Here is a 25,041-nt window from a genome sequence, read left to right as displayed (position 1 = left end):
CCATTCACCAGAAACTGAACTGGACTAGCCATATAAATCCAATGGCTACAACTACATATCATAGGCTTGGAATTCTCCATACAGTAACTCACCTGATTTCCCAAAGCTTGTCCATCATCTACAAAGCACATGTCAGGACTGTGACAAGATATTCTTCTTGCCTAGATGAGTGCAGCTCCAATAGCACTCAAGGAATTCAGTACCATCTAGGACAAAAAAGCCTACTTGATCAGCACCCTATCCACCATCACCTTAAACATTCACTCCCTCCAGTACCAATGCATGGTGGCAACTGTGTGTGCCATCAACAAGATTCGCTGCAGCAACTCACCAAGGTTCCTTCGACAAACGTGGCCTCTAGCACTTAGAAGGACAAGGGCAGCAGATGTATGGGAATATCATCACCTGGAGTTCCCCTCCAACCCACGCACCATCCTGACATGGAGCTACATTACTGTTACTTCTTTGTTGCTGGATCAAAATCCTCCCTAAGAGCAGTGGGCATGTTCCGACAAAACATGAACTGCTCATTACCACCTTCTCAAGCAACCTGTGATGGGCAGTAAAAGCTGGCCTTGTCAGCAACACCCGAGTCCTGTGAATGAATTTTAAAAGGCTATGGGTAGACATTTTCCAGCTGTTCACGCCAACAGGATCATTTGGTCCCACCGACAACACACCCGCACTGCGGGTTTTCCAGGGGCAAGGGGAATATTCAACAGGAAACCGACAGATTGTGTGGGAAATTCCATCCATAATCTCATATTGTTCCTCGCACCATATCCAGCACCAGACCTGCAACAATCAGTATCGTTCCTTTGTGTTATAATGATCAGAATCCTCATTCCAACACAGCAAACTTTTGCCGAGACAACAATGGAATTGTTTTTATCGTCTTGAATCTGATGAGAAAGTGCAGTACTGGGTGTGGGAGGTGGGCATGGTGGGAGGAAGGTGACTGCGGTGGTTCTTAAACCTATAGTGTGGCAACACGGTGGCACAGTGGTTAGCACTGATACCTCACAGTGCTAGAAACCTGGGTTCAATTTCTGGTTTGGGTCCATTCTCTGTGGATTTCCTCCAGGTGCTCAGATTTCCTCCCACAGTAAGAAAGATGCGCTGATTAGGTGCACTGGCCATGCTAAAGTTCCCCTCAGTGTACCCAAACAGTCTCTAGAGTGTGGTGACTAGGGGACTTTCATGGTAACTCCATTGCAATTTTATTGTAAGCTGACTTGTGACACTAATCAATAAATAAACTGTAAAAACTGAATTATAGCATCATTGAAATTATAATCCACATATGTCCCCTCAAACAAAAGAGAAAATTAACAAAATTAAATCTATCTGTTTGAGTGTGATTATTTGTGAATGGATATTTTGCCATTATTCTGAGAGGAATGTTGTATGTTGTAATAACTATGATGAGCTTCTTCTCAGGGAGGGAAAAGCAGTAGATGCAGATAGTAAGCATACATGCTGGGTATCTCTTATGGTTCAAATGAAGTGTTGATACTGAACCCATTTGCTAAGTTCTTGATCCCTGCACTTGGTGAGATGATCTGGGGAGAGGTGTTGTGGCGCATTGGGTAGCTTTCCTGCCTCTGAGCCAGAAGCTCTGGATTCAAGTCCCATTCCAGGACTTGAAGGCCATAGAAGATGCATTCATAATTTGGCCAAAAGGTTGAGTGTCAGCTTGTGGCAAGTGATATGAATGGGAGAGATTCCGAGTCAACCATGACATGAGAAGAAGTTAGAGCTTCTATCATCATTAGCCATAGCAAACAAAATAGAAAAATGCTTAAAAGCAACTCAGAGCTCATACAGACTCGAAATGGTAATTACTTCACTATAAATGCTGCCTGATCTGCTGAGCTTTTCCATTTTTCTGTTTTTGTTTCAGATTCCAGCAGTATTTTGCTTTTATCATTAATCATTGTTCTGGACTGCAATGTGAACGTAAAAGTTCAAGTTGCCACAACAACTTGGACTGCCTTGGGGTGTTCAATGGCTGGTCAGCCAATGTGGATCAGATTGGTAGCAACAGCACAGGTTAGATTCCTGTCCCAGAGGACAGGAATCTTTTTGGAAGTTGTGATGCTGGGGGTTGGTCTTGTCTTCGGACAGAGAACTGAAGGTGATATAGCTCAGAATTTTACAACTGGTCTGAGCACCACTGTCACAATCAGTGATCAGACTCCTATAAGGAAATGCATGTGTGAGTAATAGTATAAGAAATAAGAGCAGGTGTCAATCACACAATCCCTCGAGCCTGTCTTGTCATTCAATAAAATTGTGACTGAACTTCCACATCAACTCCACTTAACTGCCTAATCCCCAGAGAGCTTGGTTTTGTAGTGCACAAAAATCTGTTTCAGTCTTGAATAACTGAATGACTGAGTATCCACAGCCCTTTGGGGTAGAGAACTTGGAACCCCCAAATACAGAAATTTATCCTTATCTTGCTTCTAAATGACAAACCCCCTATCCTGAGACTGGCTCCTAATTTTTGACTTTGTAGCCTTGGAAAGCAGCATCTACCCGACGAAGCCCAGTAGAAATGCAGTGTGCTTCAATGAGATCTTCTTTCATTGCCTTAGTTCCAGTGAAGACAGGATTTTGCTAGGCTGCAATGCCTTTCCTACCCAGACAGCCTCCTTACTGTCTGACCTCATACCCAAAGAACGATCTATTGAATAAGATATTAAACAATAATTGCTGGTGTCTCTGGTGTTGATTTCGAAATGCTGGCGTCTCTAGTGCTTTAGTGGAGAGGAGTGGGGAAATAAAAGATGTGCGGTTGTAAATTCAGATAATGGACACTCACTGACGAATCATTTAAGCCCCCATAAATAGACCCATACTAAAATTGTAGTTGTTAAGTTAGGAGGTATGTGCTTATGAAATGTAATTCTGTAAATAAATATATGCGTGCAAAGATTAGCTCTAGCTTTAGAATAGAATTCCCACTGTGCAGAAGTAGGCCTTTCGACCCATCAAATCTGCACTGATCACAATCCCACCCAGGCCCTATTCCCCTAACCCCTCATATTTACGCTACTAACCCCCTGATACTAGAGTTAATTTATCATTCCCAATCAACCTAACCTGTGCATCTTTGGACTGTGGGAGGAAACCGGAGCACCCAGAGGAAATGCATGCAGACACGGGGAGAACGTGCAGACTCCACACAGACAGTGAGCTGAGGCCGGAATTGAACCCGGATCCCTGGCATTGCAAGGCAGCAATGCTGTGCCACCATGCCGCCCCTATCCTTCTGAAGTGGAACATCCTTGCCTGCTGAGCGCATTGTTGATTGGGGAAACAAGTATTCAACCCCAACTCTCTTAACCACAGAAAATAATCTATATTGCATAAAAGAACAAAGCCAAACAGCATCTGTGGAGGTAAGACTCACCTAGCATTTGTCCCAGGAACTCTGCTCCTTTGTCTCCAAACTTGTTGTAACTGAGATCCAGCTCTGAAATTCTGAAATTAGACTATAGGTGCAAGTTTGAGCAAAGTAACTAAATATAAGTTATTTTGAATCTGCCATCAAATTAACTATGCATAAGCTTATTATGGTCCCAGCTGATTAAGTAAATTCAATGCAACAGCAACTCAGGTACAAGAGTTTAAGGAAGCTTACTAGCAAGAAGATCTCTCCTCCAGTGACTTTACTACAAATTCTTCCTGAGGTCCCCACCATTATAGATGCTGGTGTCCAAGTTGCATTAAGCTGTTGAACTCACTACACATAACAAGGAGTATGGACACTGAAAATATTCCAGTCATAATGTTGAAAATCTGTCAACCAGAACCACTTGACACCTTCCAAAAACCTCAGGTCCACACCAAGAAGTGTGGAAAATGTGCAGGCCTGCAGGTGAGAGTAAAACAATGCAGTCCCAAGGCCCCCGCCCCAACTTACTCCCGGCACATGTCTAATCTTTGGAAAACAAGCTAAATGAACTTAAAGCCAGACTCACTTTTCAAAGAGAACTAAGAGACTGCTGTGCGCTCTATTTCACAGAGACACAGATCACACCTGCTTCACCGGACTGTACCCCACATCCAAAGGGCTTCTCCATCTACCGAATGGACCGCACAGTGGCCTCAGGCAAGACTAGGGGAGCTGCTTTCTAATCAATACCTCTTGCTGCCTAGATGTAGCAACACTGGTGAGTTTCTGTTCCCCAGACCTATAATACCTGATGCTAAAACATCTTCCCTACTACCTTCTGCGGGAGTTCACATCTGTTATGCTGACAGCAGTTTACATCCCACTCCATGTGGACGTGAGGACTGCACTGGATGAAATCTACACCACCACAAACAGCCTTGAGACAAAACATCCTGAGGCTTTGTTCATCGTGGCCAGGGACTTCAATCAGGCCAGGCTCAAGAGCATCCTACCAAGATACCAGCCACATGTCTCCTGTTCCATCAAAGGCCAAAACATTCTACACCATTGCTACATAAATATCAAACATGCCTACCACTCTATCGTCCACCCACACTTTGGCAAATCAGACCAGAAGACTGTGCTCCTGCTCCCAGGTTACAAGCAAAAGGTGAAACAGGAGAATCTGTTAAAGAAAGTCATGCAATGTTGGTCTGAGGAATCAGACGATCTCCTACGGGACTGCTTAGAGTCAGTAGACCAGTCAATATTTAAAAACTCAGCGACCAGCCAGAATGAATATGCCACTGCAGTACTGACTTCATTAGTAAGTGTGTACAAGACTGAATGTCAAAGAAGCAGATCCATTTGTTTCCCAAACCAGAAACCATGGATGAACAGGGATATCCACTGCTTGCTGAAGTCCAGGTCTGAGGTGTTCAAGTCAGGCAACCCTGATCTATACAAGAAATGATGTGGATGTGCCGGCGTTGGACTGGGGTAAACACAGTAAAAAGTCTGACAACACCAGGTTTTAATCCAACCGATTTATTTGATAGTAAACGCACAAGCTTTCGATTCTAATTCTAATTCGCATTCTAATCAGTAATCTCTAAACTGTCTGTGCTTTATATGCTCTGTCCGAGGCCAGAACTCTCCATTCACCTGACGAAGAGGGAAACCTCGAAAGCTTGTGCGTTTACTATCAAATAAATCGGTTGGACTAAAACTTGGTATTGTCAGACTTTTTACTATACAAGAAAGCCAGATATGATCTAAGGAGACCCATCAGAGATGCCAAAAGACAATACCGGACCAAGCTAGAGTCCCAAGCTAGCCACATGAACTCCCACCAACTGTGGAAAGGTCTGCAAGACATCGCAGGCTACAAGATGAAGGCATATAAATTTGTAAGGCAACATCAGCACAGGAACCAGACAAACTGCCAATAACAACCCAACCACATACCATTACAAGATCTGAACACATTACACCAATGCATGAGTAGGAATGGACAAAAGCGAGTCAGTGTAGAATGCCCAGTTGACTGTGCATGCGTGCATAGACCACGTGCGTGTTTGACTTGCAGCTACAAATGGTAGTGTATGCAGGTTGTTTTATAATGAAAAGGAGGGGTGTTTGGAAAAGTGTCTTGTGCCTTGTGGTTTGATCTTATGATCTCTGATGTCATACCTTCACAACAAATGGTCCTGGCATAGTCAAACTATATCCCCTGAAATGGGAAAAGTAGGGCAAAGAAATCCAAAGCCCTCTGGATGAAGAAAAATGGAAATTAGGATAAGGAAGAAAAAATGTTCTTATGAAAGGTTTAAGGTAGAAAACACAGTTCAGAACCAAGGGGAATACAGAAGGTTTGGAGGGGAGGTGAAAATCACATTAGAGAAGGGAAGAGGAATTATGAGAAAATTGGCTGCCAATGAAATGGGGAATCCCAAAGTCTTCAGCAAGGATTTAATTGTAAATGGGGGATAAAAGTAGTAGGGACAATTAGGGACCAAAAATGGAATTTACACACGGAGGCAGGGGTCATCCATATTCAGGCTTGGGCTGACAAATGACAAGTGACACTAGCACCACACAAGTGCCAGGCAATGACCATCTCCAACAAGAGAGGATCTAACCAACACCTCATGACATTCAATGACATTACCATTGCTGAATCCCCCACTATCAACATCCTTGGGGTTACCATTGACCAGAAACTGACCTGGACTAGTCATATAAATACTGTGGCTATCAGAGCAGGTTAAAGGTTAGGAATCCTGTAGCAAGTAACTCATCTCCTGACTCCCCAAAGCCTGTCCACCATCTACAAGATATGTCAGGAGTGTGATGGAGTACTCTTCACATGCCAGGATGAGCACAGCTCCAAGAACACTCAAGAAGCTTGATACCATCCAGAACAAAGCTATCCCTTCTACTAACATTCATTCTCTTCGCCACCAATGAGCCGTATGTACCATCTATAAGATGCACTGCAGGAACTCACCAAGGTTTCTTCAGCAGCACCTTCCAATCACGTGACCACGACCATCTTAAAGAACAAGAGCAGCAGACACATGGGAGCATCACCACCTGGAGATTACCGTCCAAACCACTCACCGTCCTGACTTGGAAATATACCACTGTTTCTTCATTGTCGATGGATCAAAATCCAGGAACTCCCTCCCTAACAGCAGTGGGTGTACTTACACTTCAGGGACTACAGCACTTCAAGAAGATGGCTTACCATCACCTTCTCAAGGGCAATGCGGGATAGACAATGAGGAATAGGCAATAAAACTGCTGGTGTAGCGAGCAACATGCACATCCCATAAGAAATTTTTTTAAAAACATTCAACAACCAGCATGTTGTATGCAATATCTGACCACATTACAACATTCAAATCCCATCCCAAAACAAATAGCTATCCAAGCTGCATTTTTAGTGGGAGTAACTGAGGTGTAGGAAAAGATTATGTTGCTGCCATCTTGATTGCTGAAGCAAATCAGAAACACAAATAAAGGGAAATTATGGGAATGTAATAAAACAAATACTCAATTGTTAGCCCAATTAGACTGTCTAGTAGAAAATTGGTGGAAGTGCCAGCCAGTTTTCAGCTCAGTTGGAAATAGACTTTGGTGTATTTCACTGAAAGTCTTCCTCTTTACTTACAGATAAAGCATCAGCAAAATATGCAGCATCGTTGCTTTTCAGTTTGTTTCCTGTAGTTGAGAGAAAAAAAGCATTGATGAAATTATGGTGCATTGAATTCAGCCATCATTTTGTGAGTACTTCATAATGTGTAAGGTGCCCAAAGGGCAGCCTGAACACCTGGCATGAGCACCCACCCCCACCCCCCCCCCCCCACCCTGCCCCGCCCCACCGTGTACAGAAAGAAGATCCCAGCGGCAGTGGGAGGAGGACTTCAGATGGCCAATAATTGGCCACTAAAGGGCCTCAATTGGTCTACAAGTGGGCGGGCTACTTGGTGCCTTCATGTATAAGGTACCCAGAGGGGCAGGTGGGGTCAGAGGATTGTAGCCAAACAAGCTCAGTACTACTACCATGGTGCCCAATTTAATGCTCATGCTGACCCTCAGAGGGAGGACAGGTCCTAAAATTCACCCTGACAATGAGGGGGAAGGTGTATACTCTCCACTTTTGTTATGCTTAATCTGGGAGTATTTGATTCAAGATGGACATTCTATTCCACAGCATTGACATCCCTCACTGCAAAGAACACAAAATAAATAGTACATTTCTTGTTCACAGAGTTCTTTGTGGTTACTGTCATGACAAAGTTGTTAGTCCAATGACCAGCATACCAATTACTATTTGTGCATGAGATATTTTTATAATTAAACTTTGTATAGTGACTGATTTGGTTTTCCATATGCACTATGTGGCATGAAAATAATATAACCTGGCTTCAGAGAATGTTTTCTGATATCAGAGAGCAACACAAGTCCTGCAGTGGGCTGGCTCCGGGATCCCACATCAGCTGCTTTTCTGCTAATGCTCTCGAGTGCTCTGAAGTTAAAAGGAATCCGTTCTATTCTGATATAGTACAAGCCTGAGCCTGTGTGATGTGCACTTTCATCTGAAGCTGAATTTTTAGACTTTTACCATGTTTACCATGTTTAATTATGTTTCTCAGCCTTTGCCTCCTGAGCCTGGTAACTCGTTTGCATGATTTGCATGGGGAGGCGATGGCCTAGTGGTATTATTGCTAAACTATTAATCCAGAAACTCAGCTAATGTTCTTGGTTCAAATCCTGCCACGGCAGATGGTAGAATTTGGATTCAATAAAAATATCTGGAAAAAGAATCTACTAATGACAGTGAAACTGCTGTCAGGTTAAACCCCATCTAGTTAATTAATGTCCTTTAGGGAAGGAAATCTGCCATTCTTAGCCGGTCTGGCCTACTGACTCAAGAGCCACAGCAATGTGGTTGACTCTTAACTGCCCTCGGACAACTAGGGATGGGCAATAAATGCTGGTCAACCAGCAACACCCATGTTCCATGAATAAATAAAAAAATGCATTTGATCTAAATGGAAAACCAAATGAGTCACTATAATAAAGCTTGTGAATATAAGAATCATTAATACATCAGTGGAATTATTGTCCCTGGCTTAACAAGCGTTTTGTTGAAAGAAAGATTTGCATTTATATCAATGGGGACTAGTAGGCATCCCAAATAACTACAGCCAGTGATATACTTTTAAAGTGTCGTCACTGTTATAATGTGAGAAGTGCGGCTGCTCATATGTGCACGTCAAACTCCTACAGACAGCAATATACTAAAGATCAGATCATTATATTTTGTGATGTTGATTTGGAAACAAATGTTGGCTAGGACCCCACGTATAACTCTCCCACTTTTCTAGTAGAATTTCATAGTGGTAATTAATGTAAGCTTTACTTGTGACTATTTAAATAAACTTTAACTTTAGTGCCATGGAATCCCTGGGAAGCAGATGGGGCCTGGGTATGTCATCTCAACCCAAAGGTGGCACTGCTGACAGTGTTGTGCTCCCTGGGTACTGCACTGGAATGTCAGCCAGGACTTTTGTTCTCAAACCCTGGAGGGGGACTTGATCCCAGAAACATGTGATTTTGGGACTAGAGTGCTACCCACTGACATGTCATGAGAAGAAATCCAATAACAGTCACAGTGGTGAATCCCTTTCATTTTTAGTTTTCCATCAGGGAAAATAAGTTTTCTGTCTTCATTTGTGCATTAATTCATTCCATTCTCTTTAGTTGTAGATTTTGAGCTGCTGCAGAACAGACAGTCCAGTAGGTTCAGCATGTCATGTCTGGGATTTATAATAGACCAGCAGCATGTGCGACCAGAATCACTCCCAGTTGTTCCAAATCCCCATTACTGTACTGAATCTGTCATGTTCTAGAAGTAGCCATCAGTGAACTGTTTTGATAAAAAAAATGCTCTCAACCTTTAATAAGCCTGGTGCCCACCTGAGAGTTTGATGCATTTAAGGGAGATGTTCAGCGGGAGCATTTTACACAACACTTCCACTCCCCATGTTCGTAATTCATTGTTGGACACATTCTGAAATGCCAGGAATTAATATCAACAATGTGAGAGATCTGAAGTGATAGAATCATAGAGCAGTTACAGCACAGAAGGATGCCATTCAATCTGTTGTGCCCATGTTGGCTCTCCTGCAAGGGCAACCAAAATTCAAGGGAAATAATGTTGCCTTTGTGTGATAGGGTAAAAGAGGTAATAGCAAATTGACAACCTAATTTACTTCTCTTCCACTGAAGCAAATGGAAATAAAGTGCTGACTAAATTTAAAATGGGTCGCAAATCATGATCATCCATTTTCCGCTATTGCATGAAGTCAAAACTCAGTCAAACAGTCAGTCCACATAAGTCCTAAATAAACACATGTGCAAATACACACGTCAATAGATATGTGCGCACTGAGCCACACATATACCCATTTAAAATTGAGCAAAAACTGGCACATCAAGAAATATCAAGAAAAGTTGACAACAGTAACAGCTTGAATGTAGATCAATGCCACATAGTTATACTAAGAGAATAGTAGGATACGGGTTTGCCAAAGCTTAACCTGAGGATTTAGCCAATTTATCACCACATGTATAGAGAATACTAAAACAAACTTCATGGAAAGCCAAACTTCCTTCCTTACTCTCTCAACAAATTTGAAAAACTATAGACAGTAATATGTTTGATAGTTAACTTTATTTATTACCAACATTACAGTAATCTTTAAATCACATGCAGTGCAGTGTGCATCAGCTTTATCTTTATCACTCATAAGCATTTGATAAAATAAGGAAATGTGAAATGGCTTCTCCAAGCCTGTTGATACCATCAGATTTTGAAGATAGCAAGAGGTTTTCCTTAGTAAAGACACTGCATCTTTGCTAATCCCATTTTTTTTAAAGTCTGCTGGATACTTTACAGATGTTTTCTAATGCTGATAAACACCAAATTGTTTCATCAGATTGTCAAACTGAGAAAAGGGGCCTCCTGCTTTTACACAACATCCTGATACTTTTTTCAAATGTCACAAGATGTATGGGTTAGGTTGATTGGACATGCTAAATTGTCCCTTAGTGTCAGGGGGACTAGCTAGGGTAAATGCATGAGTGTGGGGATAGGGCCTGGGCGGGATTGTGGTCAGTGCAGGCGCGATGGGCCGAATGGTCTCTTTATGCACTATAGAGACTCTAAGATTTTATGAAGTAGGCTGACATTAATATTGCAATCAAGTTACTGTGAAAATCTCTGAGTTGCCACACTCCAACACCTGTTTGGGTACACTGAGGGAGAATTTAGCACGGCCAATGCACATAACCAACACGTCTTTCAGACAGTGAAAAGAAACTGGAGCACCTGGAGGAAACTCACGCAGACACATGGGGAGAATGTGCAGACCCTGCACAGACAGTGGCCCAAGCAAGAAATTGAACCTGGATCCGTGGCGCTGTTTGACGACAGTGTGCCACCATTCCGCCCATTTGGGCGTTTGGAACTGTAAATGTTAATGTGGGACTGAGGAAACACTATTATCTACATTATGATGTAAAGAGTCAGGTAGGGGTAATAGAGTGTATAGTACAATCTACTACACTCTAGTAGAGGTAAAGGTTGACATGGACATAGCACCTAGTCAGCCTGTAACCTATGGCTAGAATTCTCTGACCTCACCCGTGGCTGGGATTCTCTAGTCTCGCTGTAGTGAATGGAGATTTGACTGAGTGCCAAATTCTCCGTTCTCACTGGCAGCTGTGGTGGGGACTATGACATCAGAGAATTCTGGTCTATGTATATGTAAACAATTATTTGTTCCTGACAAACAATCATTGTTCAACTATACAAGCCTCTAGACGTCTTCATGAGAGAACATGCAACCTTTAACTCTTATTGCTTTTCCTGAGTCATGGCTTATTTGTGCAAAGTCCTTCAATGCATGTGCAACACAACATATTGAATTTTCACATTACTGCAATCTATTGCTGTGACGTAGAACCTGCGTCAATCTCAATAAGTCTTCAAGCTCATTATTATTCATGCAATTTAGGCTTTGGCACAGAAATGGATTCTTCTGTAATGTTATCAGCATCATTGAGTGGAAAAGGCAGGGGTGGCATGGTGGCACAGTGGTTAGCACTGCTGTCTTTCAGTGCCAGGGACTTGCATTTGGTTCCCGGTTTGGGTCGCTGTCGGTGTGGAGTATGCACATTCTCCCCATATCTGCGTGGGTTTCCTTCAGGTTTTCCGGTTTCTTCCCACAGTCTGAAAGACATACTGGTTAGGTGCATTGACCCGAACAGATGGCGGAGTGTGGCGACTAGGGGAATTTCACAGTAACTTCATTGCAGTGTTAACGTAAGACTTACTTGTGACTAATAAGTTAACTTTAACTTAACTTTTAAGAGCACAGATTAAACCAATTCTGCCTGCATTACATGTTTAGTCTTTGCTAGAAATAAAAGTAATCTAAAAACATGTCAGATTTCATCCACATAGTTATTTACTTACATGGGTAAGATGGGTATAGAGGGATATGGGCAAATGTAGGCAATTGGGGCTAGCTTATTGATTTAAAAAAAGAGCGGCATGGATATGTTGGGCCGAAGGGCCTGTTTCCATGCTGTAAATCGCTATGACTCTATGTTACAGAACTGCACTAGCTAATGTATGATGTCCTGGAGTCTCCAGGAATTAAAGTTCAGTTTCATGTCACTGTCTGAGGAGTAACATTCAGGACTAAGAAAAAACATAAGGACATTAAGTATATCGATGTTTTCAATTTATTAGTTATAAAAATTTCAGACAATGGGAAAATAAAAGTTATTTGACAATCAGGGATTATTGAATCTGTTAAAGAGTCTATTCACTTTCTAATTGTCCGTGGGAAGGTGTGAAATGGCACAACATGTTGTAGGACCAATGGCTGGTATGTGGGGCATGGCCAATGGAGATGATGTGGTGACACCTCCAGAAATATGTCCAACCAGTGTTGACAGTGTCATGAGATCTGTGCTACATTTCTCACTTCATAGCTTAAAGATTTCCTTACCCCTCATTACAACCCACCTCAAGATTCTTGTATTCATCAAGCATGATCTAACTGAATGATGGAACAAGCTCTGGGGATGAATGGCCTTCTCCTGTTTCTATGGCACATCATACAATAAACGTTGCTAGGCTCAGTTAATGAGAACTAAATGAGTCAACTGCAGCCATTCCTAAAAATGACAAGATGATCTTACCAGAGTCTGGATGTAACAATTTTCAACTAACATTTCCATCAGATATTGCATGCCTTCTGCATTGATTCCGTCATGTTCTAGCTCCAATGTAGTCACTGATGTATTAGTCTGCAGAACAATGAAAATTGTGTTCATTCTATTTGTCTCATCTCATTCTTACTCTCTCTGCCTATTCCTTGTTCCCAATATTTGTTTTCAGTCTCAGCTTCCTCAAACGTCCTCGCTTGATTTGGTCTTTGCTGACCCTCCCAAAGGACATAATGGAGTTAAGAGGGAGGCCAGAGATTAAGTTCCCAATCTGACCTAATCCCAATATTAGCCTGCACCCACTGGCTATTACAGCCCATATCCACAGGGCCTCAACTCACCGCCATAGCCTTTCCTGCCCACTGGTCAGGCAGTGAATTGGAGAAGTTTTATTTAAGTGAAGACCCACTGTTTAGTCAGCTGGGCCCCCAGCACCTTGCCCTGTTCAGGTGCATCATCTACTATCATATCCACATGCGCATCCCTCTCTGTCTGCCTCTATCTCTCACTATACTTCTCACTGTGTTTAGGCTTCTGTGCATGTGTTGTAAAATTGGTCTTGGGGACTGGCATACATGGGGATGAGTGAATCAACAGCCTGTTTTATAGCTGAGTTAAAGAAAATAAAGCAGGGTGTAAAAAAAAACACCCATTTATCATTATCACCCATTTTCACCAATATTCAAGAACACAAAGATTGGCCGGGTGGTTAACAGTGTCTTGGGCTACAAGAAGATATAGACAGAATGGTCAAATGGGCAGATTAGTGGCAGATGGAACTTAACCCTGAAAAGTGTGAGGTGATATACTTTGGAAGGAATAATTTGACATGAAAGTATTCAGTGAATGGCAAGACACTAAGAAGTTCTGTGGAACAAAGGGATTTTGGCATGTTTGTCTACAGATCTTTGAAAATGGAAGGGCATGTTAGTAAGGTGGTGAAAAAGGCATACGGGACATTTGCCTTTATAATCAAGGCATAGATTACAAAAGCAAGGGAATCATATTGGAGTCATATGTAACTTTGGTGAGGCCACAGCTGGAGTGCTGTGTGCAGTTCTGGTTGCCACATTATCGGAAGGATGTGACCACACTGGAGGGGTGCAGAAGAGCTTCACCAGGATGCTGCATGGGATGGAACATTTAAGTTATGAAGAGAGGTTGGATAGGCTTGGGCTGTTTTCGTTAGGATGTGGAGATGCTGGTGTTGGACTGAGGTGAACACAGTAACAAGTCTCACAACACCAGGTTAAAGTCCAACAGGTTTATTTGGTAGCAAATACGAGAGGTCACGATCTAAGGGTGAGGCGGGAGAAGTATAATTTGGATACTAGAGGAAGGTTTTTCACGCAGAGGGTCGTGGGGGTATGGAACGCGCTACCAAGTAAGGTGGTGGAGACAGGCACGTTGGACTTGTTTAAGGTTTACTTAGATAGACACATGAGCGAAACAGGGATGGAGGGTTATAGTAGACAGTATTAAAAAGGGTCAGAGCCTCGGGATGACACTGGAAATGTAATATTACATGTTAATGTTTTGTCTCTTTTAATCCACAGGTGTCGGTCCACCTTGTTGTCAAACGAGGGGCATGCACACGGTGGGTCGTGCGTGGGCTGCTGTTGGAGGTTTCGAGAGTGGCCTAGTACTTCGTGTCGTTGTGTGTGCTTAATCCTGGACCAGCAGACGGGCACCACAACAGCTCAGTGACTATCACTGCTAGCTGTGCATATACATGGATTTTGGGCCTGTGTCTGGGGGAGTTTGTGCATTCTCCCTGTGGTTGCGTGGGTTTCCTCCGAGTGCTCCGGTTTCCTCCCACACCCCAAAGATGTGCTCTTAGGCTGATTGGTGTACCAAATTGACCCTATACTATTCTCCCCTGAATCTGGCTACATTAGGGGTACCATTCACATACGGGGCAGGGTAGGTGTAGGAAAATGCTTTGTTGAAATGGCGGCGCGGGCTCGTTGGGCCGAAGGGCCTGTTTCCCGTGCTGGGTTGTTCTTTGTTCTTTGTACTAGCTTTCAAAGCACTGCTCTTCATCGGGTAAGTGGGAGTTCTGTTCACAAACAGGGCAGATAAAGACACAAACTCAATTTACAGAATAATGATTGGAATGCGACTCTTTACAGCTAATCAAGTCTTAAAGGTACAGACAGTGTGAGTGGAGAGAGTGTTAAGCACAGGTCAAAAAGATGTATGTTGTCTCCAGGCAGGACAGTTAATGAGATTTTGCAAGTCCAGGCAAGTAGTGGGGGGTTACCAGATAGTGTGACATGAACCCAAGATCCCGACTGAGGCCACTCTCATGTGTGCGGAACTTGGTTATCAATTTCTGCTCAGTGACTCTGCGCTGCCATGTGTCGTGATGGCCACCTTGGAGAATTATAGAATGATATGTGGTTCTTTGTTTGGGTATCAGTTGTTTTTGTTGGAGGAGAGAAGGCTGATCTAGTTGTACAAGATTAAAACCCAGCTTGCAGGTGCAGCAGGTGGTCAGGAAGGCGAATGGGATGCTGGCCTTCATAGCGAGGGGGATTGAATATAAAAGTAGGGAGGTCTTGCTGCAGCTGTATAGGGCATTGGTGAGGCCGCAGCTGGAGTACTGTGTGCAGTTTTGGGCGCCGTACCTGCGCAAGGATATTTTGGCCCTGGAGGGAGTGCAGAGGAGGTTTACTAGGCTGATACCGGAGTTGAGGGGATTGAGCTATGAGGAGAGGCTGAATAAACTAGGCTTGTACTCGTTAGAGTTTAGAAGAATGAGGGGAGATCTCATTGAGACGTATAAGATGATGAATGGGATGGATAGGATAGAGGTGGAGAGACTCTTCCCGCTCAAAAAAGACAGTAGGACTAGGGGGCACAGCCTCAAGATAAAGGGGAGGCGGTTTAGAACGGAGTTGAGGAGGAACTTCTTCACTCAAAGGGTGGTGAATCTCTGGAATTCTCTGCCCGTTGAAGTGGTGGAGGCTGCCTCGCTAAATATTTTTAAGAAGCGGGTTGATGGGTTCTTGATAAGAGAGGGGATTAAGGGTTATGGGGAGAGGGCGGGAAAGTGGAACTGAGCCACGGCAGATCAGCCATGATCTAATTGAATGGCGGGGCAGGCTCGAAGGGCTAGATGGCCTACTCCTGCTCCTATTTCTTATGTTCTTATGTTCTTATACATGGACAGAGTGGATAAGGAGCAGCTATTCCCCTTAGTTGAAGGGTCTGTCACAAGGGGACTTAGGTTCAAACTGAGGGGCAGGAGGTTTACGGGGGATGTGTAGAAAAACCCAGAAGGTAGTAACAGTCTGGAATGTGCTGCCTGGGAGGGTGCTGGAGGCTGGTTGCCTCACATCCTTTAAAAAGTATCTGGATGAGCATTTGGCACATCATGACATTTAGGTCTATGGCCCAAGAGCTGGCAGATGGGATTAGGTGGGAGTTCAGGTATTTCTAATGTGTTGATGCAGATGCAATGGGCCAAAGGGTCTCTTCTGCGCTGTATGATTCTATGATATATTCACTTGTTGTGTTTGCAATCTGTAGTTCTGTTACTTTGTCTCTTTCCTTTACTCTGTTTGTTATGGTTCTGTGTTCGGGAATCAGTTTCAACTCTTGTCATCTTTTTTGACTTTTATCCCATTCGGTTTCTGTGATCTTTAAGCTTCTGTTTGTGAATGCTTGCAATTCCCCCTAAATGCACAAGCTTACAATGCTGAGAGATGGAGCTCTTCCCACTTCTCGATCGAGGCAAGATCCAAACAGAGATTTCCTATTACAGGTATAGTTTGAACCTGAGTGAATAAAGGCTGTTTTTTTTTTACAGATTTTACTGCTCCAATCAATCCTTCTTCATAGAAAGCAGATACTTACCACTAGTGCAATCGACAGGGCCTTCACTGCTTTGGGTGACATGCAGCGGTAGTTCAGGTTAAGGTGAGAATCGTGGTGGTGCCGAATGTAGTAAGAAATCGGGCTAACTCCAACATCCTCACATGCCTTACGATAGACCTGTTCCTCAGTTATAGTTTCACCAGGTTTCCCTTTTCAAAGTTGTTGGGGGAGGAGGGGGTTTTGCAGGGTAGGGGAGGGGTGGGAGAGGGGTGTGGCGGGGGGGGGGTGCGGAGAGGAATGGGAAGAATAAAACAACTTTTAAACAACTCAGGATAAAATTAGTGCTATGGAATACTCAGCGCAGAAACAGGACATACCCAGCAGCCATGCCCTGTGTCCTGCCCCCAACATCTCCCCCTCACCCCATTCCCTTTTGCCAGCACTAGAACAGCCACAGCGGTGGGATAAGGCCCTTTTGGTTTTTAATTGGTCATTTCAGAGCCTCAAATAGCTTAGGGGCAAGGAAGACAAAACTCATTTGAGCCAACTGACTTTATTGGTGGGAAGTTGAAAAGCTCTGCATCTTATGATTAAATGGCCCCAACAAAATGGCCCTGAGCAAGCTCCAAGCCCACACAACAGATGAGATGGAGGGTTCAGTTCCACCCTTTGTGTATAGAAATGTTTCCTAATTACACTCCTGAAACATCCAACTCAAGTTTTCAAAGTAAGATGCTTGGGGTGAGAATTTCTGTCCTTCCAATGGCGTATTTCTTGCAGCAGGAGGTGGTGCACTATTGGTAGGGAGTGGGACCTTCTGGTCCTGCTATTGTCACTGGGATTTCCCAGAGATCATTGAATGAAGGTCAGACCAGGAACACTTGTCAATTTCCCAGATCGCCCACCACCCATTACTTTCCCACTATTCCTCAACAGAGATTATTGATACCAATTATAATGCCTCCACTGTGTCCCTGCTAAGGTCTAACTCAGTGCAAAATTTGGAGCACAACAGCTAATGTTCAGTACCTTGCCCAACCTGTTCTAAAATGTTTTACAATCAATGAGACACTTATTAAAAGTTTTGTCTTTTTTGAAGTTTTGTCTCTGCTGTAATGTAGGCAACCAATTTGTGCACAGCAAGAGCCCACGCAATGAGATAATGACCAGGTACTCTGTGTCAGCGATGTTAATTGAAGCATTAATATTGCCTGTACTTTTGCTCACCCTTGAATAATGTCATGGGATCTTTTCTATCTACCCAAGAGGCCTCGATCTAACATTCACCTGAAAGATGTTATCCAGGCTAACACTATCATTCTCAGGGAGAACAATGTTAACATAGCTGTTAGTAAGACCATAAGACATAAAAAAAAGAAGTAGGCTATTTGGCCCATCAAGTCTGCTCCCCATAACCCTTGATTCCCTTACTGATTAATAATCTTCTCTCTCAGACAGTGCCCTCTCTCAGTGCCCTTCCAGGTAGCAGTGAATGACCCATGGCACTTTATGGCACACAAATTGATCGCTACCTTTTTTCACATTACAGGAGTGTCTATTTCAAAAGTGGCTATGAGATGCTTTAGAATATTCCAAGGCCACGAAAAGTGCTGTATAAATGCAAATACTCTTCTTTACAGGACGGTGAGAGACATCAATATTACTGTTCACTTCAGTCAAACTTTACAATGGGCCTTGCTAGTGATTGGCACATAGAGTGCACAAAGTCACAAAATAGATCATGGCCACAGACAAATGCACTGCAAATACCCTACCTCCCCATCCCTTATTACATGTCCCCTGAAATGGTAGGGGCCAGGGTTAGTTTTGAACACTGTATTCTGCACAAATAACAAGTTGATCATGATATCTCCTTTCTTACCTTCAAGCTCCACATCAGTATCATAGTCGTCTTCACTGGTCTTTTCCAGAAGCTGATGCATTGGTTCATCGCAGAGTGAATCATGGCTCTCTACATTGTTCAGCTTTGATGTAGTTGGAGTGAGATGCACTGTCACACTGTGGGTCTTAATAAGCAGCTGAGGAAGGAATAAATGTGTGGTAGGCCTTAGCATTGACTATTCCATCCAGCTAAACTATAATAGGCACCGGACTAGCTCTTCTCCACAAAAGATACTGAATCTGCCACACCATCTTTATATACAAAGATTCAATTCTCTTATCACATGAATAAAATATATATGTAACATTTTGAAACTTTTAGGATAGGATATTTTCATCTATGCTATCAACCCAAAGTTACATTCAACTTACAAAGAGTTAATATTCAGATATACAAGTCACCTCGAGGATGAAACAGCACACGTAAATATCCCTTTGTTTACTTTTGCTCATAGTATAAGTCATACTGCATTCAAAACATTAACACAGTTTCTGTGTCCACAGATGCTGCCTGAACTGTGAGATGAATTCTCCAATCCCACCTGCGGCAGGTTTGCTGGCAGGCAGGAGTAGAGAATCTAGCAGGAGCCAGAGTTAGAAATCTGCCAGTGTGAAAACACGTTGCAATTCTACTAGTGGCAGGTCAGTCTCTTCCCACTGGCAGGTGGTGAGAATGTTATTTACATTAATTTGGATCTCATGAATGGTCATTAAAACGGCTGGCTGCCGGAAATCTGTCAGGCCTTCCAACCTTGCCCCATGCCAGCAGGAAATTACATCGGTCTTAAAACCCGATTGATAAAGAATGGTGTGCACAGGTGGTCCTCAGTTCACGGGAGACTTCAAAGTGAAAGCAAAATACTATGAATGCTGGAATCTGAAACAAAAACAGAAAATGCTGGAAAATCTCAGCAGGTCTGACAGCATCCATGGAGAGAGAATAGAGCCAACATTTCGAATCTGGATAATCCTTCATCAGAGGAGAGACTTCATGGTGAGTGCAGCAAAGAAAACCTACCCAATGCCATGCTGCTCCTGATGCACTACACACCACTCTGCCAGGGCAGACAGGTTAAAAGCAGAAGGCTTGCTCTGAATTAAAAAGACAACTGCAAGAATCAAATTTAAAGTAAGAAGCCAGACCTCCATGGTAAATCAAAAGTTTGGTAGTGTTTTGTTGGCAGGGCTAGGTACCTGAGAGATTGTGTGGAAGATTAAACACACATGGCAATCCAAGGCAGAGGAATACTGAAAGGAGGGATTCAAATCCTGGAAATGGAAAGGCAAGCTGTGAAAGGGATACAAACATTTTACAAAGAGATATTGATAGGTTAAATAAGTGGACAAAAATTGGCAAATGGAATATAATGTGGAAAAAGGTGCAGTGATTCATTTTGGAAGGGAGAACAAAAGAGTATTGTTTAAATGAAGAGAAACAGCAGAAACCTGCAACACAAAGGGACTTGGGGGGAACTTGTGCATGGAACACAGGAAGATAGCACACAGGTACAGCAGATAATCAGAAAAGCTATTGGAATGTTGGCCCTTATATCAAAGGGGTTGGAGTATAAGAGTAGGGAAGTTTTGCTGCAACTGTACAAGGTACTGGTGAGATCATATCTGGAGCACTGTGAACAGTTTTGATCTCCTTATTTAAGAAGAGATATCACTGGAGGCAGTTCAGAGAAGCTTCACTAAGATGGAGGGATTGTCTAGTGAGGAAAGGTTAAACAGGTTGGGGCTCTACTTATTGGAATTTAGAAGAATGAGACGCAATCTCATCGAAACATATAGGGCGCAGTTTTCCCACTCCGCTACACTACTCGTAAAGTGTGGGGGCGGGAAATGTCAGCGGGGAGCCAATAACAGGAAACACAGAATCATAGAATCCCTACAGAGCAGAAGGAGGCCATTCAGCCCATCAAGTCTGCATTGACAACAATCCCACCAAGGCCCTATCCTTATAATCCCATGTAATCCCCCTGACACTAAGGGAAATCCCACTTAGACCTGTTACCCGCAAACCCCGAATATTTACCTGCTAATATCCCTAACCTACACGTCTTGGGAAACTACGGGCAATTTAGCATGGCCAATCCACCTAACCTGCACATCTTTGGACTGTGAGAGGAAACCGGAGCACCCAGACACAAGGAGGATGTGCAAACTCCACACAGTCACCCGAGGCCAGAATTGAACCCAGGATCCCCTGATGCTGTGAAGCAGTAGTGCTAACTATTGTGCCACCGTGTCAGTTATGCCTGGCATCTGGCCAGTTAGGATCTTTCCAGACCATTGTGATTTACATAATCAGCCTAGCACACTGGGAGTGCCCACTGTGCATTGGGCAGTGCCGAGTCAGCAGGGCCTGAGGAGGAGGGCCACATTGGGCCAGGTCCAGGTGGCGATGGTGCCAGACCGGAAGACTGGGGGGAGGTAGGGAAATGGGCAGGGGGGAGCTCTGCATTGAGGAATAGGGCGATGTGGGGCCAGGGATCGGGAATAGGAGAGGAGTTGGGACCAGTAATGCTTATAGGGCAGGATGGGTGGGTGGGGAGGAGCTGACGATTAGGAGGCCAGCAATTGGAGGGATAGAGATGCACTCAGCTGCTGGGAGATGCACATTGGCCCCCGAAAACTCTGCTGCTGGCCTCTCCAGCGGGATTAAGCTCAGCCTCTTACTGGCATGAGTCACCTGACGGCCTCCGTATTGCACAAAGTGTCATAAATCATCAAAATTCAGCTCACCGAGAAAATGGATGGGAAAACATTTTGTTGACAAAATTGCACCCATAGGATTCTCAGGAAGCCTGATGGGGTAAATGCTGACAGGATGTTTCTCTTCATGGAACAGTCCAGGACCAGAGGGCATAGTCTCAGAATAAAGGGGTGCCAATTTAAGACTGGGATGAGGAAGAATTTCTTCTCTGAAAAGATTGTGAGTCTTTGGGACTTCTAGCCACAGAGAGCTGCAGAGGCAGAGTCCTTGTGTATATTTAAGGCTGAGATTTTTGATCAATTAGTGAATCAAGGGTTAGCGGGTTGAGCAGGAAAGTGGACATGAGGAATATCAAATCAGCCATGGTCCCTTTTTTTTAACTCATTCATGAAACATGGGTGCCACTGGCTGGGCCAGCATTTATTGCCCATACCTAATTGCCTTTGAACTGAGTGGCTTGCTAGGCCTTTTCAGAGGGCAGTTGAGAGTCAACCACATTGCTGTGGCTCTGGAGTCACATGTAGGTCAGACCAGGTAAGGATTTCCTTCCCTAAAGGACATGAGTGAGCCTGATGTATTTTTCTGATAATCGACAATGGTTTCATGGTCATCAGTAGATTTTTAATTCCAGATTTAAAAAAAAATCAAATGGATTTGAATCCGGGTCCCAGAACGTTAGCTGATTTTCTGGATTAATACCACTAGGCCATTGCCTCCACCTAAATGAATGGCAGAGCAGACTCAAAGGGCTGAATAGTCTACTTCTGTTCCTATTTCTTATGGTCTTATCCCCTTGGCGAAGTTACCTGAGATAAAGCTTTATTTGCAAAAAGATTTTTTTTTTGAGAGTTTGGAAACACTCAGGTGAAAGTCAGGTTCCATTGAGATCAGTTGGCTCGTAGTGTTATAAGAATCTGGGGGATTTGCTGAGAAATCTACAGGAGTTGTATTGGATGGCACCTGTCACTTTGTTTCAGTGTGTGGTGTATCTGACCATTGTTGGCCAGTTGGTTTACATGGACTGTGTACTTACTGAGAATATTAGAGTGTAAGATATATTTTGTAACGTGTATTATACTTAAAATCTGTGTCCATCTGTGAAGATACAGGTGGGGTGAAGGAATATTGTGTCATTCAATCGTTGAAAACATTGAATAAATGTTTTATTCTTTTGTTGAAAGTTAATTGGCAGTCCTGTGCTTCCGTTCATCCATGTCACTGAACAAAAATAAAATTACAATCTACTGAGCCAGAGTTTCATTCTGGGACCTGATTGTCCAATAGTAACATCAGCTGGGATCGTAACAAAGATTTTTTGCTGATTGTGGTAACAGCAAATCATTCATATGTACATGGCTGTTAATAGTAAACCCAGAAGAATTTCTGTATAGATGCATGACATTTTATCCATAACTATCAAAAAATATCAGGCGAAGTTTTATGAGAATGATTCTAAGTGTTCAGCTAGCATGAAAATCGGAGAGTTCCTGATCCATTTTTGGGCAGGTTTTCACACCCAATCTTACAGACTTAGACTTGCAAAATATTGCCCAGACTGTTTCCAGCTACTGTAGGCAGTGGGCTGGGCTTAATTCACCAGCCAGCCTGCAGAGGGAGCTATTGCACCCCTGCAGACCTCTGTTCCTGCATATGTACAACAGCAATTGCAGGGGGAGATAATGTGCATGGGCAGACCTCCAATTCTGCACATGCATAATTTCAACAGCAGGAGTTTGACAGAGAGCTCACAAACTCCCCTCCCCCTTTCAAGGGACACCCCCCTTGCCCTTATCCTCCCTGGGGGACCTCAATGGCCTCTGGTTCCAATGGCGAGGCCAACCCAACTGTTCCCAGTTTGTGGGGAGCAGGTGTTTTCCTCACCAAGAGAACCTTCCCTGACAAGGCCATAAAGGTAAGCGACCCCTGACAATTCAGCACCGGGCTTGCTAAACAAATGTAAATTAAGTTTATAATCAATTTAAATAAATTATTCAGCCTCTCGCCCATTTCCGGTGAGAGGCTGACCTTGCTGGAAATCGGGCTCTTATAAAATCGCAAGAGCCAAAAAACCAGGGGTGATTCTGATTTCTCGGCTTTCGCGTGATTTTACCGACTCACTCTACCCATCAATAGATGGGGTAAGCCAGTAAAATCACTGTCACAGAGTCAGGTATGGCGATATGGTTTGCTCATCCATTATGAAGTTGCCCAATTTATATCTCATTGATTTTGGTGTGCGCAATATTGGGAGGGTTCACAAGGCAGGGTGTTCTGCTCAGCCAGGCTACTGCCTACATTGTAAAAATTAAAACTATTTCTGCTACTTAATGTCTGCACAAACCTGTTAACAAAACTTATTTCTTGTGGCCACGACATCACACTTTCATTCTTTTCACCATTAGTTCCTCTGTGCATGTTTATGATAGAAATTGCCTGTATAAATGTTATGGCATCATTGTAAATCTGGCTAACAAAGGGCTTTCCCACATAAATTGTTTTTAATATTCTTTATCTGAAAATCTTTTCAGATGGTCATCTTTTTTCAGTTTTCTGATATCCAACATAAAACATTAAACGAAATTTGAGGTAGATTTTCTAGCGGAATCTAGTAATACTCACCCCATTCAGTCCATAGTGCTTCTGCGAAAGAGCTGCCCAATTCCAATTATTCCCATTCCCTTGCACTATTCCCATAGCCCTGTAAACGTTACTGTCAAATACTTATCCAATTCCCTGTTTCCACTACCTTTTTAGGCAGCATATACACAATTGTAACAACACGCTGCATAAACAAAATCTTGTCATATTTAGTTTAGAAAGGCATTGTGTGTCGGCGCAGGTGTGGTGGGTCGAAGAGCCTGTTCCTCTGCTGTATTGTTCTTTGTTTTTTTGCCACTAGTTCTTTTCCTTTGATTAAAGACCCCTCTGTCATTTTATTTTTAGTCTATTGAAATCTACATGATGTTGAATATCACTATGTTCCACGGAGAATAATCCCAGTTTCTCCACTCTCTCCACATATACTGGGATCCCTCATCCTTAGTCCATTCCAGTAAACCACCTCCGATATAAACAACCATGGACCCTTTAATTAGATGCCAGCTTAGAACTAACTACTGGGTATCTTAACTAACTACTGGGTAGTTTACATATTAAATCAACTGAACCCCTTGATTAAATCATAATATGTGATGTGCTGCTGGGTTCATACTCGTTATTCTGGATCATATAACTTTACAGCACAGTTTGAGTTTGAGGCTTTTCAGCCCATTTTGCCTAGACCAGCTTTTTGAATCAAATGAAAATCTGTTTGGATGTTGTTCTCTTGATTAGATTCCAGCCTGTAACTCAGCTGTGTATCTGTTATTCTATATATAAACCCCTCCAATCTGATGACTAGATTCCAGCCTGTAAATGACTGCTTGAATTACTGTTATTCTATATCTAAAATCATCCAAGTCCTTTGATTAGATGTTAAGCTGTAACTGACTCCTAGCTATTTATTATTCTATTAATAGATTAGCTTAGAATCATGCAACACAGATGGAGGCCTTTTGGCCCATTGTGCCTATGTTAGTTCTTTGAAAGAGCCATTGAATTATGACGATTTCCAATTTGGAGAGAGACCAAGTTATTAAGGTTATACAAACCATCAGGAAATGAAGGGTTTGCTTTTTCTTTTTAAAGATAATATAGCACAGAAGCTGGCCATTCTGTCTGGAATGCCCATGCTGGCTCTTTGCATGTCTCTGTGTCTAATTTAGTTCCACACCCCAGCTTTTTCCAGGTAGTTTTGTAAATTAAACCTTTTTAAAAACATGCCCAATTGACTTTTGTAAGTTCCTATGAAATCTGATTCCATCACTTTTTCATGTAGTGCATT

General features: G+C 43.0%; 1 protein-coding gene across 1 annotated transcript in view; it reads right to left on the bottom strand.

Moving 5' to 3' along the window:
- LOC145352340 (uncharacterized) overlaps nucleotides 1-18,480 on the bottom strand; it is a 31,636-nt gene extending 13,156 nt beyond the window's left edge. Inside the window, exons 1-6 of the mRNA XM_080202096.1 lie at nucleotides 18,420-18,480; nucleotides 16,577-16,746; nucleotides 12,689-12,796; nucleotides 9,392-9,485; nucleotides 7,080-7,129; nucleotides 3,419-3,500 (exon numbers count right to left, since the gene is read on the bottom strand). Coding sequence (XP_080058222.1) covers nucleotides 3,419-3,500; nucleotides 7,080-7,129; nucleotides 9,392-9,485; nucleotides 12,689-12,796; nucleotides 16,577-16,746; nucleotides 18,420-18,480 — 565 coding nt within the window. The remainder of the gene's footprint in view (nucleotides 1-3,418; nucleotides 3,501-7,079; nucleotides 7,130-9,391; nucleotides 9,486-12,688; nucleotides 12,797-16,576; nucleotides 16,747-18,419) is intronic.
- Between the last annotated feature and the right edge of the window lie 6,561 nt (nucleotides 18,481-25,041).

This window comes from Carcharhinus amblyrhynchos, chromosome 14 (assembly GCF_965287045.1).
Source record: "Carcharhinus amblyrhynchos chromosome 14, sCarAmb.v2.hapA, whole genome shotgun sequence".
NCBI classification, from domain to species: domain Eukaryota; kingdom Metazoa; phylum Chordata; class Chondrichthyes; order Carcharhiniformes; family Carcharhinidae; genus Carcharhinus; species Carcharhinus amblyrhynchos.
The sequence above is the reverse complement of the archived record's forward strand: the minus strand, read 5'-3'. Positions and strand labels throughout refer to the sequence as shown.